This window comes from Hyalella azteca, unplaced genomic scaffold (genome assembly GCF_000764305.2).
Source record: "Hyalella azteca isolate HAZT.00-mixed unplaced genomic scaffold, Hazt_2.0.2 contig13886, whole genome shotgun sequence".
Taxonomy (NCBI): domain Eukaryota; kingdom Metazoa; phylum Arthropoda; class Malacostraca; order Amphipoda; family Hyalellidae; genus Hyalella; species Hyalella azteca.
Window position 1 is genome coordinate 196,829 of NW_025943791.1, and position 17,379 is coordinate 214,207.

The 17,379-nt window shown below is 38.4% G+C and overlaps 1 protein-coding gene across 4 annotated transcripts in view; it reads right to left on the reverse strand.

Moving 5' to 3' along the window:
* Positions 1-338: 338 nt before the first annotated feature.
* Positions 339-17,379, reverse strand: part of LOC108670634 (chloride channel protein 2) — a 77,454-nt gene continuing 60,413 nt past the window's right edge. For 2 of the 4 annotated variants that reach the window (XM_018158106.2, XM_018158103.2), the window contains 19 exons: positions 15,964-16,048; positions 15,343-15,444; positions 14,925-15,027; positions 13,507-13,659; positions 12,624-12,777; positions 11,970-12,085; positions 11,461-11,575; positions 11,028-11,168; positions 10,385-10,502; positions 8,942-9,121; positions 8,051-8,092; positions 7,611-7,685; positions 6,757-6,865; positions 6,037-6,435; positions 4,699-4,907; positions 2,779-2,887; positions 2,183-2,257; positions 1,631-1,786; positions 339-1,290 (listed from right to left, as the gene is read on the reverse strand). In XM_018158106.2, coding sequence (XP_018013595.1) covers positions 1,006-1,290; positions 1,631-1,786; positions 2,183-2,257; positions 2,779-2,887; positions 4,699-4,907; positions 6,037-6,435; positions 6,757-6,865; positions 7,611-7,685; positions 8,051-8,092; positions 8,942-9,121; positions 10,385-10,502; positions 11,028-11,168; positions 11,461-11,575; positions 11,970-12,085; positions 12,624-12,777; positions 13,507-13,659; positions 14,925-15,027; positions 15,343-15,444; positions 15,964-16,048 — 2,726 coding nt within the window. In that variant the 3' untranslated portion in view covers positions 339-1,005. The remainder of the gene's footprint in view (positions 1,291-1,630; positions 1,787-2,182; positions 2,258-2,778; positions 2,888-4,698; positions 4,908-6,036; positions 6,436-6,756; positions 6,866-7,610; positions 7,686-8,050; positions 8,093-8,941; positions 9,122-10,384; positions 10,503-11,027; positions 11,169-11,460; positions 11,576-11,969; positions 12,086-12,623; positions 12,778-13,506; positions 13,660-14,924; positions 15,028-15,342; positions 15,445-15,963; positions 16,049-17,379) is intronic. The other 2 variants (XM_018158104.2, XM_018158105.2) reach the window with 2 other exon arrangements.

Here is a 17,379-nt window from a genome sequence, read left to right on the forward strand (position 1 = left end):
GAATTAAATTTATCTTGGCTATTAATATTATCTCAGCTACTAATATTATCAAATCAAACCCCACGAATCTTAATTCTGACCAGTATTATGTGGTTTTTAGTGACGATAGGCGAGGTAAGTGCAGTTTCTGCAGAGTGGCGACCTATGTGTCATTGACGATAGTTTTTCTAGTAAAATACAGGAGGTTAAGAGGTATCCCCCCGAGTGTTCTAGGGTAAATACTGATAACTTTCCCCAAAGTCAAGGGAAATTTTGGTCCTTCATTTGTGCCGGAAACAAGCTTTGGTGCATAACGTAGACAAGGCACGGTTTTTTCAAGCCCAAGTTAAGGCTTTAAGAAACAATGATTAATGAATCAGTCGACTAAGCACGAACTTAGAAATGATTCCTCACTGTAACTAGTGACATGTTCCTGAAGTGAGCAATGCTTAGGAGTCAAAGGATAGGAAATGAACCAATTGAAAAATTTCATTTCCTTGTCCAGAAGAACCAAAAAATTTCCTTCAATCCGTTGACTTGTGCTGAGCTTCGCTAGAGAATAATAATAAATAGATCTATTTTAAAGATTGATAACACTTAAGTAGAGTTCTTTCATTTAGATGGTAACTTTATAATAAGGATTCGGTAACAGCAGCTAAAATCACCGAATAACGTTAAAATACCGTATTTTCATTCCAGAATTCGTGTGCAACTGTTGTCTTAAAAACATGCTTCTGTATTCAATTAATCGCAAGATGTTGCCAACAATAATAAAATTCTAGGTATATCCTAAAGGAAATGCGTAAAATTTAAAACATTGGATCGCGGGTCATTGGAATAACCTATGACATGCGTCCGTTATCATGATGACGGATGTTATTGCCCCATCTGTTGTTGATGACATCATGACATGCGTCCGTTATCGTTGATGACATCATGACATGCGTCCGTTATCGTTGATAACATCATGACATGCGTCCGTTATCGTGATGACGGATGTTATTACCCCATCTGTTGTTGATAACATCATGACATGCGTCCGTTATCGTGATGACGAATGTTATTGCCCCATCTGTTGTTGATAATTCCAGCTTCTACGTCGTCAGGGACGCCTTCTAGTCTGTCGTTAAGTTGGATGGCGACGTGGGCATGGCGACTCTGTATTGAAGAGCCATTAGATTTGCTATTTTCATCAACGTCTGTTGTTTCAACAGCTTTTGTTGCTGCTACTTCAGGTGTTTCTGCAACCTGGATTGCCACGGGTTTCTGGCGTTGCTTGTCTTGTGTCGTGCCTTCGATTGCGAGACGTAACTGAAAAGTTCAATATTATGTGAAATGTTGAAAAAGTGGGAAGCCTTGCACGAGCCCACATAAAAATGATTGAACTGCTTTAATAAGGGATTTGCATAGTTACTTAAGGCATATCTCTATAAGCGCACAACGAAGCATGATAAAACAATATCAAAATGTTAACAGGAATTCACAAATTTCGATACAAGAATATTTTTACCTCGTAAATCAAGAACGGATTTCTTACACCACCACAAAGACAAAATTCGACCTATTCCAACCTGCAGTTAAAAAAAATGAAAAAAAATGAATTTTGACTACTAGATGGTTATTTTAATGGTGAATGTTGAGCAGCACTTACCTCTTTAAGTGCTACGACCCCCCTAAGTCTGCCTATGTTGGTGACATAAGCATGGTTGATGCCCAGTAGGGAGAAGAGCGAGTGTACGCGCAGCAAACTAGTCCGCTCCACGAGCTGGAACGGCGCGGGGTCTATCGTAGTCTGCTGGAAGTCAACCTGTGCACAGTAATAAGTTAGTACCTCAACTCTCATTTGCCGTCAATGCCAATAAACTCGCCACAGCACTATAATCGCTGGCTTTCAATAGAAAGGAACTATTTTATCAACAAAACTGAACCACATATTTCTAGCGGGACAAAAACAGCTTCGTAGTTATCCTGTGGTTCTGATTAATATTATACGATTTTAAGTGGCGAACAGCGAGGTAAGTGCAGTATCTGCTGAGTAGCGACTTATATGTCATTGATGTTAGTTTCATCTCAGTCCACCGGGAGCCATCAAACGAGCAAATTGGTTATAAATATGACTATCATTTTGATATAAACATAAAATTGTATCAAATTTTAGTTCTTCATAAGAATTTCGTAGTTATCGATAAAAATACACACGTACCTCCATGGCCAGCTGTAGATGCTCCCACTCTTCTCTCTCTTCGTCTGTAAGATCGACGACTTGCCGCTTCACCGGCTGTCAATAAAATTATTAAGTAATTAGGAAATTTGTCTCTGATTGGCAGAAACCCGAATAATTTTACGAACAAAGCTACGCAGTGTTTCATTATTCACTCTGAACTAGTAAAGAATTGCACAAAAAGAATTTTTTTAGCGAGAAACACATTAATTACTAGCGTCGGAAGATTACGATGTTAATGATTCGAGCGTCAGCAAAATACGCCTTAATTAAATTCTATACTTCAATCTTGCCACCTAAAATGAAGGAACTAGTGACACCTGCACCAACGCAAGGCACTCATGTGGCACTCACGTATAAGTACCAGGCACTCGTGTATCCACACCAGGCACTCTCGTATTCACACCAGGCACTCATGGCACTCTCGTATTCACACCAGGCACTCATGGCACTCTCGTATTCACACCAGGCACTCATGGCACTCTCGTATTCACACCAGGCACTCATGTGGCACTCTCGTATTCACACCAGGCACTCATGACACTCTCGTATTCACACCAGACACTCCTGGCACTCACGTATTCCTTCTTCTTGGGTCTGAAGAGCGATATTTGCGAGAGCTTCAGCTCCATGGAGACCGCCGTGTCCATCTTCAGCTTCCGCACTTTCTCGAAGGCGCTCCTCAGTCTGAAAAAGAATCAGCGATTAAAATCTTTTTATACTACGAAGTTCTAGAAGTAATAGTTCGCTGACTTCTGTTTTCCTATAAAATACTCCTTTTTGAAGGAAAGAGCCCCGGATGTTATTTGATTTTGACTACAACATTTGCTATTTGCTGTAATTTATTTACTACAAGAGATATAATGTTTACAGAATCGCTGTGAACATTATTTAAAAAAATCGCTTGATAGCTAAATTTTGAATGTATATTATGAGGCTTATTGTTCAAAGCTGTTATCTTCAATCTAAAGTCTTCCATTCGTCGATCAAGATTTTATTGTCTGCAATTTAACATATAGGTAAATGATTGGTTGTACTTGTGTTCTAGGATTTTGAACTGACGATGGAGGCTCAGAAACGTATCCTTCTATAAAGATGATCTGATTTTAGATGCCACTTTGACTTTTAAATTCTTAGTAAAATCATATTAAACGATCAGGTATACGTACCTACTTGTCATAACCATTAAATAGCACTTCCTGCAGAAATATTATTCTATTATGGTCATAGAAAACGAGCAGGAAGCGAAATTTACAGCCCATAACAACAAGTAATTAGAACCTGTTAAAACAAATGCCTGTCTTGATCCCTATTTTGAAAGTAATTAACAGGCTTTTTATTCGTACGGTGAATTCGTTCTAGTATATAATGGCGAAAACCTGGATTGGTATAGAAAGTGATACTATCACTATAATGGTTCAAGTTTCATAGTCGTGGCCAACTACCGTGAAGGCTACCATGCAAGTGTAGCGTACGATGGTGCACTTCGCTTCTAAGTATCATGTACAGTAAATAGTATGTACAGAAACTATCATGTACAGTAAATGCCCTTCATGCTGGCATAATTGAAGTCTTGTATACAATAGATAAAGTCTCGTATACAATAGATAAAACAGTACAGTTAATGAGCTCGTACATTTTTATGTCGTTTGGCTCGAAGAAAAGTACAGTTGATGTGTGATTAAAATGTATAATAGGATATAAATTTAAGAAATTGCATATTCTGATCTAAATTTAAGATCGGTGACAGAAACTTTGTCAGTTCTCACCTGACATCCACACCTTTCCTTTTACTAGAAAGCAATAACAAACAATGAAAGAAAACGTCGCAAGAGGAAATTAATAGAAAAAGTAATGAAATGCAAAAGAGCACACAGGAATTCAATGCAAATTCAATACGCTTACTCATTTGCCATTAAAACATAGCTAAACTAGCATGCGTTATTTCACGATATGATAAGCAAACTTTGGAGAAATCAGGCACAAATTTAATACGAAAATGGTACTCTTAGATGCACGATTAAAAACAGTTCCGCAATTTTACAATTATACGATGGCTACATTATTGTACCGAAAAAACTGTGTATTTTATTTTGTATACTGGCAAAATGATGCTGCGATCATTATCGTGTATTGTATCCCTGTATATAAGTATTAATGGGCAGAGTGTATTTACTGTTAGAATTATTCGGTATCGGTAGCACTTTTATGGTCAGGAGTAATTTGAGCAGCAGCGAGACACAGTCAATAAACGCATGCTTTTTAGGGAAGAAATTAATTAGCAAACTCTTTGAAGAACAGAAATTTTCCCCGAACGCCTTTATTGTGATAGCGGATCCTAGTTGTCAAGTGTTGTGATGTCCGATTATGATATTGGATCCCAATTGCCAAGTGTTGTGATGTCTGATTATGATATTGGATCCCAGTTGCCAAATGGAAGTAGCTACGTAGCCATTTTTGTACCAGCACTGACAACAAAACCTCCGTAACAAACTCACTTAGTGTCTGCCGTGCCTATGGTCTGGTAATGGCCATCAGGAGCCCGAGGTTCAGGGGCAATATTGATGGCGCCGAGGCTGAAGGAGTTGCGTCTCTTAAGGATACTCTTCATAGGAGGGGAGTCCATCCTGCGGCTGACGGTGGGGGAGCTGTGGGTCGAGTCTGGGTCGTCCTCTGCGTCAGATCCTGCACCTGATCTTCTCTTATCCTGCGCATGCAAGGGATCGTAAGTTTATATTCCATCAGGTTCATCCGCATCTTCCTCCATTAACAAAGATAGGAACTAATTAAAATAGGCACTAACAGATTCGTGCTTAGCTTCGAGCTGTTGGAGCTCAGTTGAGCGTTTGTATATGTCTACTTTAAAATTGCAAAAGATAAAAAAAATAAGCGAAGTTGTGTCATGTCAAAGAAAAATCCTACTGGTTCGCCAGTTTGTTTTAGCAAATGCACGATGTATATAAAAAACGTTATATTTAATACCATCAAGGATTTTTTTATATTTTATCTAAATGAAATTCACCAACTAGGTACGAACTGGTTGAAAACGAAAACTATAGTTTACGTCGTTCCCGCCGAGTAGCAGCATCGACTTTACCCTCTACCGCCTGACATGAGTAACCGGAGCAATATTGTCACAAGCCTACTTCCTCCAGAAGATACGTTCTAGTGAGCGCAAAATGACTTGCACTGATGGTTACTGCCACGTACAACAACTTTAAAATGTTCTTCGTTGCGTACAAACTTTCTCAAGCAGCTACACTCAATAGTTTACGTATAATTTAAGTTGAAACTTATGTTCCCGGAGAGTGACATTCGGCGGTAGAGGGTTAATGTGAGAATGTACACAATCTTCGATTAAAATATTCGTGGCCGGTATTTTGGCTGCACTGGATGTCTAGATGCATCCTCATATTACTGGCCTTTTAGGCTCCCAGACATGACCGATTTTTTCTTTTTGGGGTTGTTTGAGCAATCCGTTTACCAAAAATATATGACGATCTGAGCATAGCTTAACAACTGCTTGAAATAAAGATGCCAAATCAGATGTTTCTACTGATCATCTACATAGTGTCCGTAAGGTCTGGACACAGTAAAGTTAAATATTTTTCAAAATAGTTTTCATCAAAATTTCTAATATATATTTTCTGCATCCACAGGTCAATTATGGCTTAGACAAAAGAAGAATGAAGATGTTACTTGAATAAAATAGTGAAAATAAGACCTAATTTTAATTATATACCGAAAATATTCAACTATCCTATGTGTCAGAACTATATGGACATCCTGTAGAATGAAATTCTAATGTGAATAAGTTAACAGACTCGCAGTTATACCTGCTCATCGTCGGCCTTGCTTCTCCTGCGCAGAGAGTCGAGCGAGTTTGATCTCTTGATCGCGGAGGCGCGTCGGGCGGCAGAGAAAATAACTTTCTCGGCTTCCGACTCAAGCATCTCTGCTCTTTGTTGCTCCTGTTTCTGTTTCTCATCTTTAGTCTTGGATTTCTTGTCCTTCAGTTTGTTCTGAACTAGTTTAAATGGTGACTTGGTACGGCTGGCATCATCTTGGTTGATCTTGGGCTCGGGTTTGCCGCTTTTTACCGTAAATACCGAGTTCCTGTCACTTATTGAACTGCGCGTTGACTCTCCGGTCGACTTAGAAGATTTTCCGTCGTCTTCACCGTCGGCATTCACGGCGATCGTCGGAATTGGCACTTCAGCTGCGGCAGCTTTTACCTGTTAATATGAAGATTTTCGTCATTATTTTTTAAATTGCGTTATTTGTTGAACTCTGATATATAACAGATAAGGTCAATAACAATAAGGAAATGAATAAATAACATTTGTCCAACGATTCGTTTTTTAATTGTTTCGAAAAACCTCGTTTGTACATCTGGGTCATTCGGAACAAACTGGGTCGGAAATATGGGCTATTTCGACCCGAAGACTACAGGTGAGTTAATTATTATTATTATTGAGTTAATTATTAATTATTAGCATGACCTGTTGGGCATGTTAATAATAAAAAAAATTATCAACTTGAATCAAGACACCCACTTTACTGACGGAAAATCTGGACGACCGGCGCTCGTCTAGCTGGGAGCCCCGGGCGAAAATGTCGCGGAGGTGTGCGGGGGGCGACACGTTGGGGGAGTTGCCCCCCAGTCTGAGATAGGGGGTAACATTATTTATACTGAACATTAGGAATTGAAGAGTACAAGTTTATGTAGTGTGATGAGTAAAATTTTTGAATTGATTAAAGAAACGAGCATCACATGTGGAAATCATTAGAAAAATATTGAATAATACAAATCCTTCGTATAATAAAAATTTAAATATTTATAATTGAGATGAGTAAACACATGCATTTTTTTTTAGTCATGAAGAGGTTCAAGTAAAAAGCACCGATGAGAATCCTCAGAGATATCAATAAATGAGATTAAAATTGAGATGAAATACAAGTCTTTCACGAGAACCGAATTACCAAATATCTATTGTCTTCGTTATGAAATCAAGTAAATGTTTTAGGTGTATTCATTTACTAGCAACTAATCTTATATTTCTTCAAACATTCAAGCTTATTAATTTTATGTGTTTAGTTCAGTTTCACTACCTTCAGGTCAGTACGTTGGTTTCTATCAAAAGATTAGCATGAATAATTTCACACGATCTTACAATTATCACATGATATTAAAATTTTCACATGATCTTGAAATTATCCCATGATCTTAAAATTTTCACATGATCTTAAAATTATCACATGATCTTAAAATTATCGCATGATCTTAAAATTATCACATGATCTTAGAATTATCACATGATCTTAGAATTATCACATGATCTTAAAATTATCACATGATCTTAGAATAAATGAATTTATGGTGAAGAGGAAGGTTCTGAGCAGCACATACTTGGCGGTGGAGGCGCTGCTGTGGATGGTGAGCTGATTGTTGTACGGAGTTTCATCGTCGTCTTGAGCTTCATCTCTGCAGGAAAATATTCAGTCAGTGGCGAGGAAAAACTCGACAAAAATTTTACGCGACAGGTGCAGTTACTTTTAAACGTATACCTCATTCATCAACAGATAACTTTGATCGAATCAGTATTTTCATCAAATCGTTGCACTCCTTTTCTCCGGCCTAAAAAATAACCCAAACACTTGATTGCACAACTTTTTGGTACGGTGAATGGTTTCTAATAAGTTAATGGAAACTTTTTATTAAAGGATTTTAAGAAAAATGTACATTTTTTCATTCCAGTGTTGTAATATCCAGTGTTGGGGGCACCCAATGAAATCTTACCGAATATATTTTTCGTAATTTTATGCAGTAAAAACTTCTGAATTACTCACTCATTGGGAGGCAGTTGACCTGCCGAAGTCGCTGACGGGGGCCTGAAACGTCGACATAAACCGTTATTATATTGAAAATAAAGCAATGAAGTAAAATGCTTAACGAGCTCTAATAATTAACGAGTGAATAATTAGAGAGTAACAGTTGATCTTCAAACGTCTTATTCTCAGTATTGAGCTCGGTGAATGTTAAATGTTAGAGTCAAATAAACTAGAAATTTTGTTAGTACACAAAAATATATTGATCGAGAGTGAAAAAGTGAATTGAATTGACAACTGAATTAAAAATACAAATATTGATCGGGAGTGAAAAGTCATTAAAGAAAACAAGTTCGATAGTTTGATACTTTGCAAGTTCAAGCATTACTGATTGAGTAGTAAAACTATATTGTATTGATCATGTCTTGCGAGTATCGATGAACTCATGGGCTGAGGGGATGAAAATTAAATTCTATAAGGACGATACTCTAATATTGGCGAAAATATTGATCATAAAATTATTCCTCATTAATCGTTCAAAGTGCCAAGATTTATGAAAGTTATCCTCAAGATAACTGACTGATCACCTCTAATGCATTGCACGATTTGATAAAATAGGGAGCAACTGAAGATTGAGCCACGTTGAACAAAAACCTGAGGCACAAAATTCAAATTTAAATTACATGATAATTCATAGATCGTAATCATTACCGTGGAAACCTTGTAAAAATTTATAGAAATGACTCACGGCAGACCAAAAGTGAATCTCGTTTGATATGCACCTATTAGTTACAGATTATATTTTTAACAGTATATTCAACGATCATAGACGAGTCAAAAATATATTTTAGTTAACAGTATATTCAACGATCACAGACGAGTCACAAATATACATTTCTGCGTAACAATTACCTGCAGTTAACAGATCTTGATCTGGACAGAGACCGAGAGAAGGACCTGCCCATCCTCTGCAGGAGTCCCCCGCTCACGGTGGCAGAGTTGCCCTCAGCGTCGGTCATGGCGCGCACTTCGTCTTCGTACCTGATGCGCGAGTGCGCGTGCTCCGACGCATCTTCTTCCATCCACCGCTGCCTGCAGCAACAATAAAAAATATTTAATATTTAAATTTAAAAAAATATGAAGTATTTAATAAAATATATTAAAGAATTTTTTGAGTTTCAAATCTGTTCTGTGGTTACATTAAATATTGAATAAAATACATTAAAGAATTTTTGAGTTTCAAATCTGGTGTGTGGTTACATTAAATAATACATAAAATACAATAAAGGATTTTTCGGCCATAAAATCTTGTGTGTGGTTAACAGAATATCAGCCGTAAGTTGATTTATTGGCGACGCAAGAAAGAACTAAGCAATAACTTGTCGCTGCAAGAATGTAGGGCAGAGTAGCGTGCTAATTTTATGCCATATAGCTGCGGCTCATTAGTAACATAGTGGGTTTGAATTCATGTGAGGGTGCCAGGCTCGATTTATTTACAGAAGCAAACGTCTGAATTAAAAAATATTTAATTTTTAATCCGAATATCCACTGAAGAAACCACTCTACGCTTAACACGTTAACTACGTATTGGTACATACAGTGGGGGGAAATAAATATTCGTACACTTGAAAAATCGTATTTTAATGTATGTAAGTACACAAACTTAACAGGAAAATTGATTTAAATTATGTATAGAGACGCATAGTATTCAAAAAATATGCGTACCACGAAATGTATTTCTCCAGGAGGTAGTGGTACATAATTCAGGTTGCCCAAAATCGGCCAAATCCGAGAACAAAAAAGGCCAAAAAAGGCCGATAATTCAATGTATACTACTTTATTTGTAGGTTCCGCTATAAAAATTCCATTTATTTTCTTTTTTCAGTATTTAAAATTTAATTAGGAAGTATTCCTATCATAAATTTTAGCCGGCCAACGCAATTGAGAAAACTAAATCACGGAATTTGTCTGGAAAAAATGACCGTCTGGCAACCCTGCTTAAAAAAAGTACAAAAAATAAAATAATAGTACAAGATGAAGCAATCGTAGTCAACGTATTAAACAAGCGTTTGGTCTGTTATATCTTTGAGGAATCTCATCAGGATTAGAGCCCAGTTTCAGCTTGCAGTTTGCTAAAATCGTTTATAATCTAAACTGCACAGATTTATTTCATTACAGTGTATATGTTACTTTGATACCCTACTGCCCTTGTTTTATTAAAAAATACAATGTAAAAAATTAATAACTTCTTAAGTACGAGATGTAAGGTGATTATTTAGTTAACGATGAGGTAATCAATTAATATTTTATAACTATAAATAATCATGCAGTACAAAACATGAAAGTGATCGTTACTTGAGAGCCTCAATCTGCCTCCTCTGTGCCTCCTTCCTCCGCTTGTCCGGGGAGATTTGGTGCAGCAGGAGCCTCACCAGCTCGATGCGCTTCACCGAGCCAAGCAAGATCATGTGAGCTGAAAAATATATCAATTTATTTTTTCTATTTTCAAAACGTGAAATAAATATTTTTATGATTCAAATGCAAAAAATATCAATCCATCTTTCAAAAATGTGAAACAGATATTTTTATGATTCAAAATTGGTATGAAATAAATTTTCTTTCGTATTCACACGTGACCATGTCTCGGTTTCCACGTCGTTGCTATTTATTTTCACTTTTCAGGAGTTTTTTATACATATGTTAAGTAGCTCATTCAAAGAACGAGCATAGTTAGAAAATATGTCTGATTTATAAGAGACATGTGCTAGTATGATTTTTTTATTTTTAAACATCCTAATCCGGATGTCTGAATTCTAAAAGTTAGTATTCTGAGAGAAATTTATGTTCATTCAACAGCAAAAAAATGAACGAATACCTTCTCTTTTAAATGCATGCGTTAATAATTCATTATACAGATACATTATTAACTATGCGTTTTCGACATATTTCCTCCAATAAATTTTTCTCCTATGAAGAGACAAATTTTCGGTTCTCTTACTATGGCTATCGACGACAGGAAAGAACTTGATGCGTCTGTTCTCCTTAAGAACTTTCTTGAGCTCTGCGTAGGTCATGCTGTACCAGATGTAGCCGATGTCCTTTACCATGATGTCCTCTACGAATGTGTTGTACACGTCAGCTGCAGTCAACAATAACTATTTAATTACAATGATATTACATTATTATTACGATATTCCACCGAGAGTAGGAATTTCAACATCCGAAAAAATAATATCAATCAAGAGTGAATTCAAGAAGCAACAAAATTAAATAAATACATAAATTGATCACAGAATAAAACAATAGTGGCAAGGTGATATCGTGTAAGTAAAGCGAGGTAATTCTTCATTAAATAAATAAACAAGTTGATCACAGAATATAACAATCAGTGGTAAGGTGATATCGTGCAGATAAAGTTATGTAATTCGTACATGACGTGGTGGTGACGATGTCGGGAAGGTAAGGCAGCTTCTTGATCCTGATGACGCTGTCGTAGATGGACGGCTGCAGCAGCGACGCGATGCAATTGGACACCAACACGCCAACCTTACAACACACAAATATTATCCACTCAAGTTATCTACAAACTGACTAAAGTTCAAAAATACTAAGAGATCTTAACCCTCTACCGCCGCATGTCAATCTCCTCTGTGACTTTCAGCTTAAATTATACGTTAAACTATTGAGTGTAGCAACCTGAGGACGTTTGTACGCAACAGAGAACATTTTAAAGTTGTCGTACGTGGCGGCAGCCATCAGTGCAAGTCATTTTGCGCTCACTAGAACGTATCCTTTTTGGGAAGTAGGCGCGTGACAATTTTGCTCCGGTTACTCATGTCAGTCGGTAGAGAGTTAATAAGTACGTGTACGGAATGTAGCAAGCAAGAAGCCATTCAAACTGCTGTTCTCTAAATAATTTGATTGTTTCCCGGGTACTCACAATGATGGGAATTGCGTATGTAATTTGGCCGGTGAGCTCAAACATGATGACGGAGATGGAGATGGTGTGGGTGATGGAGGCGCAGAAGGATGCTGCACCCACCATCGCGTATGCGCCTGTTAAATAGAATTGCAAACTGAATAAAAAATATTGAAATAATTGACATGATCAGGACGCTTCCTAATCAGGAAACCCCTTGTTTTTTTAATCTGATCAACGCTAGAACCACTGACTAAGTACATACACAGCGATGTACGCGCATTTGTAGGAAGTAATTCATTAGGCATGAAGGTATAACTCTTTCATACAGGAGCATTACTAAATTTTACCAACTCGTTGATTTGTTTAGCATTCAGCAGAAGAACTTAAAAGGACCGATACTAGTCACGCTCAGAGAACAACACGCACCAGTCGTCAGCTACACGCACCATTGGTCATTTTCACGCACCAGCACTCATCTTCACGCACAAGTCGTCATCTTCACGCACCGAGCACACGCACCAGCACTTAGCCACTCGCACCAGCACTCATCTTCACGCACAAGTCGTCATCTTCACGCACCGGGCACACGCACCAGCACTTAGCCACACGCACCAGTGGTCAGCTTCACGCACCAGCACTTAGCCACACGCACCACTGGTTAGCTACACGCACCGGGCACGATAGGGAAGCCGGGCACGATGCCCACGGGGTAGAAGTAGACCATGAGCTCGCCCACGATCCTGCCGAACGCTGCGCCGACTTTCATCAGCGGCACGAGCAGCCCTGTGGCCACCGGCAGCGTCGACGCCAGCACAACCTGCATCAGCTGTTGGCGACGTCACGTCAATGAGGAAACATTGTGACGTCAGGGACGCAACATTGTGACGTCAGGGACGCAACATTGTGACGTCAGGGACGAAACATTGTGGCGTCAGGGACGAAACATTGTGGGTCAGGAACGCAACATTGTGGGTCAGGAACGCAACATTGTGGCGTCAGGGACGCAACATTGTGGCGTCAGGGACGAAACATTGTGGGTCAGGGACGCAACATTGTGGCGTCAGGGACGCAACATTGTGACGTCAGGGACGCAACATAGTGACGTCAGGGATGCAACATTGTGGCGTCAGGGACGCAACATCGTGACGTCAGGGACGCAACATCGTGACGTCAGGGACGCAACATCGTGACGTCAGGGACGCAACATTGAACGCAACATCGTGGCAACAACATTCTCGACAATTCTGTACTCTTTATACACATCAAGAACTTGATATTGACCGATTAAATTTAAAGCTTATCAATTTAAAATTCTTCAGAGGACTGATTGACTGCACTTAATGATCGATTAGACCTGATTTTGAACTTTTCGTGTACGGCTGTGATCTCTTCTAGATGTCGGAGAAACTTGTCAACATCAACAGGCATAAAGAATATCAATAGTCTTCGAACAGGGATCATCTTTAGAAAAAAATATGGTAAATAAATATAAAACCAATATAACCATCGTTTGATGAGAAAAGTAATAGCATCAACAGTAATAATTTAGACTTACTGTAACAGTTTGGAATATAAACAGGCTGAGCTGGAAGCTGGGATTTTCCTCATTGACCCAGTTCTTGAGGATGTCGTTCTGAGCTCCAGTTTGAGCAGTCGAAGCTTCGGGCCCGTATTGGCCCCACGTTACGTTGCTGAAGATCTGCAGGATCTGAGGAACAACGAAATACATGAATCTGCTCCCTGGAATGTATTTTTGAGGCAAGGCTGCCAGAGGTATTCTTAAGGCAAGGCTGCCAGAGGTATTCTAAAGGCAAGGCTGCCAGAGGTATTCTTAAGGCAAGGCTGCCAGGGGTATTCTTAAGCAAAGGTTGCCAGAGGTATTCTTAAGGAAAGGCTGCCAGAGGTATTCTTAAGCCAAGGCTGCCAGAGGTATTCTTAAGGCAAGGCTGCCAGGGGTATTCCTAAGCCAAGGCTGCCAGAGGTATTCTTAAGGCAAGGCTGCCAGGGGTATTCTTAAGGCAAGGCTGCCAGAGGTATTCTTAAGCCAAGGCTGCCAGAGGTATTCTTAAGCCAAGGCTGCCAGAGGTATTCTTAAGGCAAGGCTGCTAGAGGTATTCTTAAGGCAAGGCTGCCAGAGGTATTCTTAAGGCAAGGCTGCCAGAGGTATTCAGAAGCCAAGGCTGCCAGAGGTATTCTTAAGGCAAGGCTGCCAGAGGTATTCTTAAGGCAAGGTTGCCAGGGGTATTCTCAAGGCAAGGCTGCCAGAGGTATTCTTAAGCAAAGGTTGCCAGGGGTATTCCTAAGGCAAGGCTGCCAGAGGTATTCAGAAGCCAAGGCTGCCAGAGGTATTCTTAAGGCAAGGCTGACTGTATTTTTTGCCTTTCATTACCGAGTGATCGTTTGTAGCTCACAGCCAGGTAACGGGTATTTGGCGTTATCGATTGATCATAGGCAGCTTACGGCCTTTCTTTTGGTATCATTGTAGTAAAGCCTGGCAGTGGAATACAAATGATCGCTGGGTAACGTTAAATACCTGTTACGTACTAGGCTCCGTGTAACAAATAATCACTCGGTAATCCCCAATACCCGTTGTCTGGCTGTTAGCTACAAATTATCACTCGGTAACGCAAAATACCTGCTGTCTGGCTGTGAGCCACAATTATCACTCAATATCGCTAATACCCGTTGTCTTGCTGTGAGCTACAAATTATCACTAGGTAACACTAAATACCTGCTGTCTGGCAGTGAGCTACAAATTATCACTCGGTAACACTAAATACCTGTTGTCTGGCAGTGAGCTACAATTATCACTCAGTAACACTAAATACCTGCTGTCTGGCAGTGAGCTACAATTATCACTCGGTAACACTAAATACCCGTTGTCTGGCTGTGAGCTACAATTATCACTCAGTAACGCTAAATACCTGTTGCCTAGCAATGAGCTACAAATTACCACTCAGTAACGCTAAATACCTGTTGTCTGGCTGTGAGTTTGGATGCCATGAACTGTCCCAAGGCATCAGGGTAGGTCACCAGCGATATGGACACCGCGACTATGACGGGATACAGCATGCGGCTGTCGAAATTATCAAGATATTAATGGAATGAAAGAGTATTATAAAAATGTTTACGATATTAATGGAATGAAAGTCACTGCTGTTACAACTACATTATAAGTGTATTATAAGTGTATTATAAAAAACATGGTTTAGCCTGTCAAACTAAATCCGCTCTACAGAGTTTGTTATTCATTGTGAGCTACAGGCCGTATCTTTAGAAGCTAAAGGCTCGAACTTGATGAATGAAATGAAAATAATGTAGAAGATTTTCAATGGATATTTGTTCAGATTATTTCAATAAGGAGATTTTTCTGGAGAGAAATATAACTCACTTCTTCATGAGGATGTTCTTGATGAACTTGTTGTGTCGCATGAACATAACGTAGCGTCTATGGCAGAACACAAACGCTGCGCCCAGGAAGCCATTCACAATGCTGCCGTTACAAACCATTACAAAGAGAACAAAAATTAGCAATAACTAGCATTATGAATTTTCTAATTAAACTCAAACCCATTTATGTAATCGTAACTTTGGAAGATCAAATCCGGGGTAAGGTAATAAGCATTCCAAATTATTTTTGGTAATAAAAAATTAGTACAAATGGGCCATAAAGATTGACAAAATGCGTAAACCCTTCATTTTTACACAGACGCTTCAACAAATCATCTAAAAGACGAAGCAGAACGTTCACGAGCTGCAAGCTTGGCCCATTTCTGAATACATCTCAAAAATATTAACTATAGAAAAAATTTTTCGACTAGGGTCGGTACAAAGAAGAATAAAAAGAATAAGTTATGCATTATAACTTTATGGAGTTACAATGCATAACGACATAACTTTTTCTTCTATTTAACATGGAAGAATAAGTTTGTAACTTTGTAACTAAGTTTGACATTGTAACGATGTTTTTTCAAGCATAATAACTTTATGAGTAATGATAACTAGTTCTCACCTCAGACAGATGAATGGGAAGAGTTCGATGACATCATAAGGGTAGACGTAGTTATGGCTGACCTTAAATAGTGGGTAGATGGTCTCTGTAGGCACGACAAGAAGCAAAGCTACGTAAAATAATGACACAATGCAAAATAAACCGGCAGCAGAATACAACATTAATACTTGCATCGAACGAGTTCAAGCTTAACTAAAAAACATCGACATTTAAAATAACGGTCATAAGACACCGACTTCATACCTGCAAAAGCGAATTATAAGCAATTTGATAAATTTTATTTGATTTTTGCATGCATGAATGCAATTTGATGCGGATTTAGATAATTCAGTTATGATTTTAAATAACATGACAGTACGAGATTTGAAAATTTCAATCGTCTAACATAAGTTCAAAATCACAATAAGAAGATGAGGCAATACTAAAAAATTATAACTCAGTACTCACTGCAGTGAGTGACAGAGAGCGCATTTTCTCGTAGACGAAAACATGAGGTCACGGACGGACAAACGGACAGACAGACATACGGACATGGCGAGCACAATAGTGCGTTTTTTCCATAAATGAGAAAATGAGCTAAATATGAATTAAAAATTAAGATTTCTTTCCAAATTCCGAAGCAAACGACATTGCCGATAAAACTTAGAAATGATCCACCGTCACGAATTAGGGCAGGCAGGTAAAAAATCGGTACATAAATAAACTAGCGTTACGTAATCCTGATACAAATCAAACGAGTGTATGGCTTTCCAACAAAATATTATATTTTTTTCAGCTTCTACATTTAACCAATAGCAAATTTTTTTAACTAACACTCGAAACAACTAACAACATCCGATGCAGTTTAACATAGAATATTTCGCACCAATATATTTTGAAGATACGCTTCAACGAATTTTAATCTATGATAACTTCGGTGCAATTGTGAGAAGCATTGCAGTGACTCAATCGCAATATCCTGTTCTAGAAATTTGGAAATATTGCAGGGACGCAACAAACTATCTAGGAATTTTTGTACAATTGTAAGGAGTATTGCTGGGACGCAACATAACATCTAGGACTTTTTTTACAGTTGTGAGTTCTGTTAATTGGGACGCAAAAAACCATCTAGAATTTTTTTACAATTGTGAGTTCTGTTAATAGAGACGCAAAAAAACATCTAAAACTTTTTCTTACAGTTGTGAGTACTGTTAATAGGGACGCAAAAAACCATCTAGAATTTTTTTACAATTGTGAGTTTTGTTAATTGGGACGCAAAAAAACATCCAGAATTTTTTTACAATTGTGAGTTCTGTTAATAGGGACGCAAAAAACCATCTAAAACTTTTTCTTACAATTGTGAGTATTGTTAATAGGAACGTAAAAAACTATCTAAAACTTTTTTTCAATTGTGAGGAGTATGGCTGAGACAACATG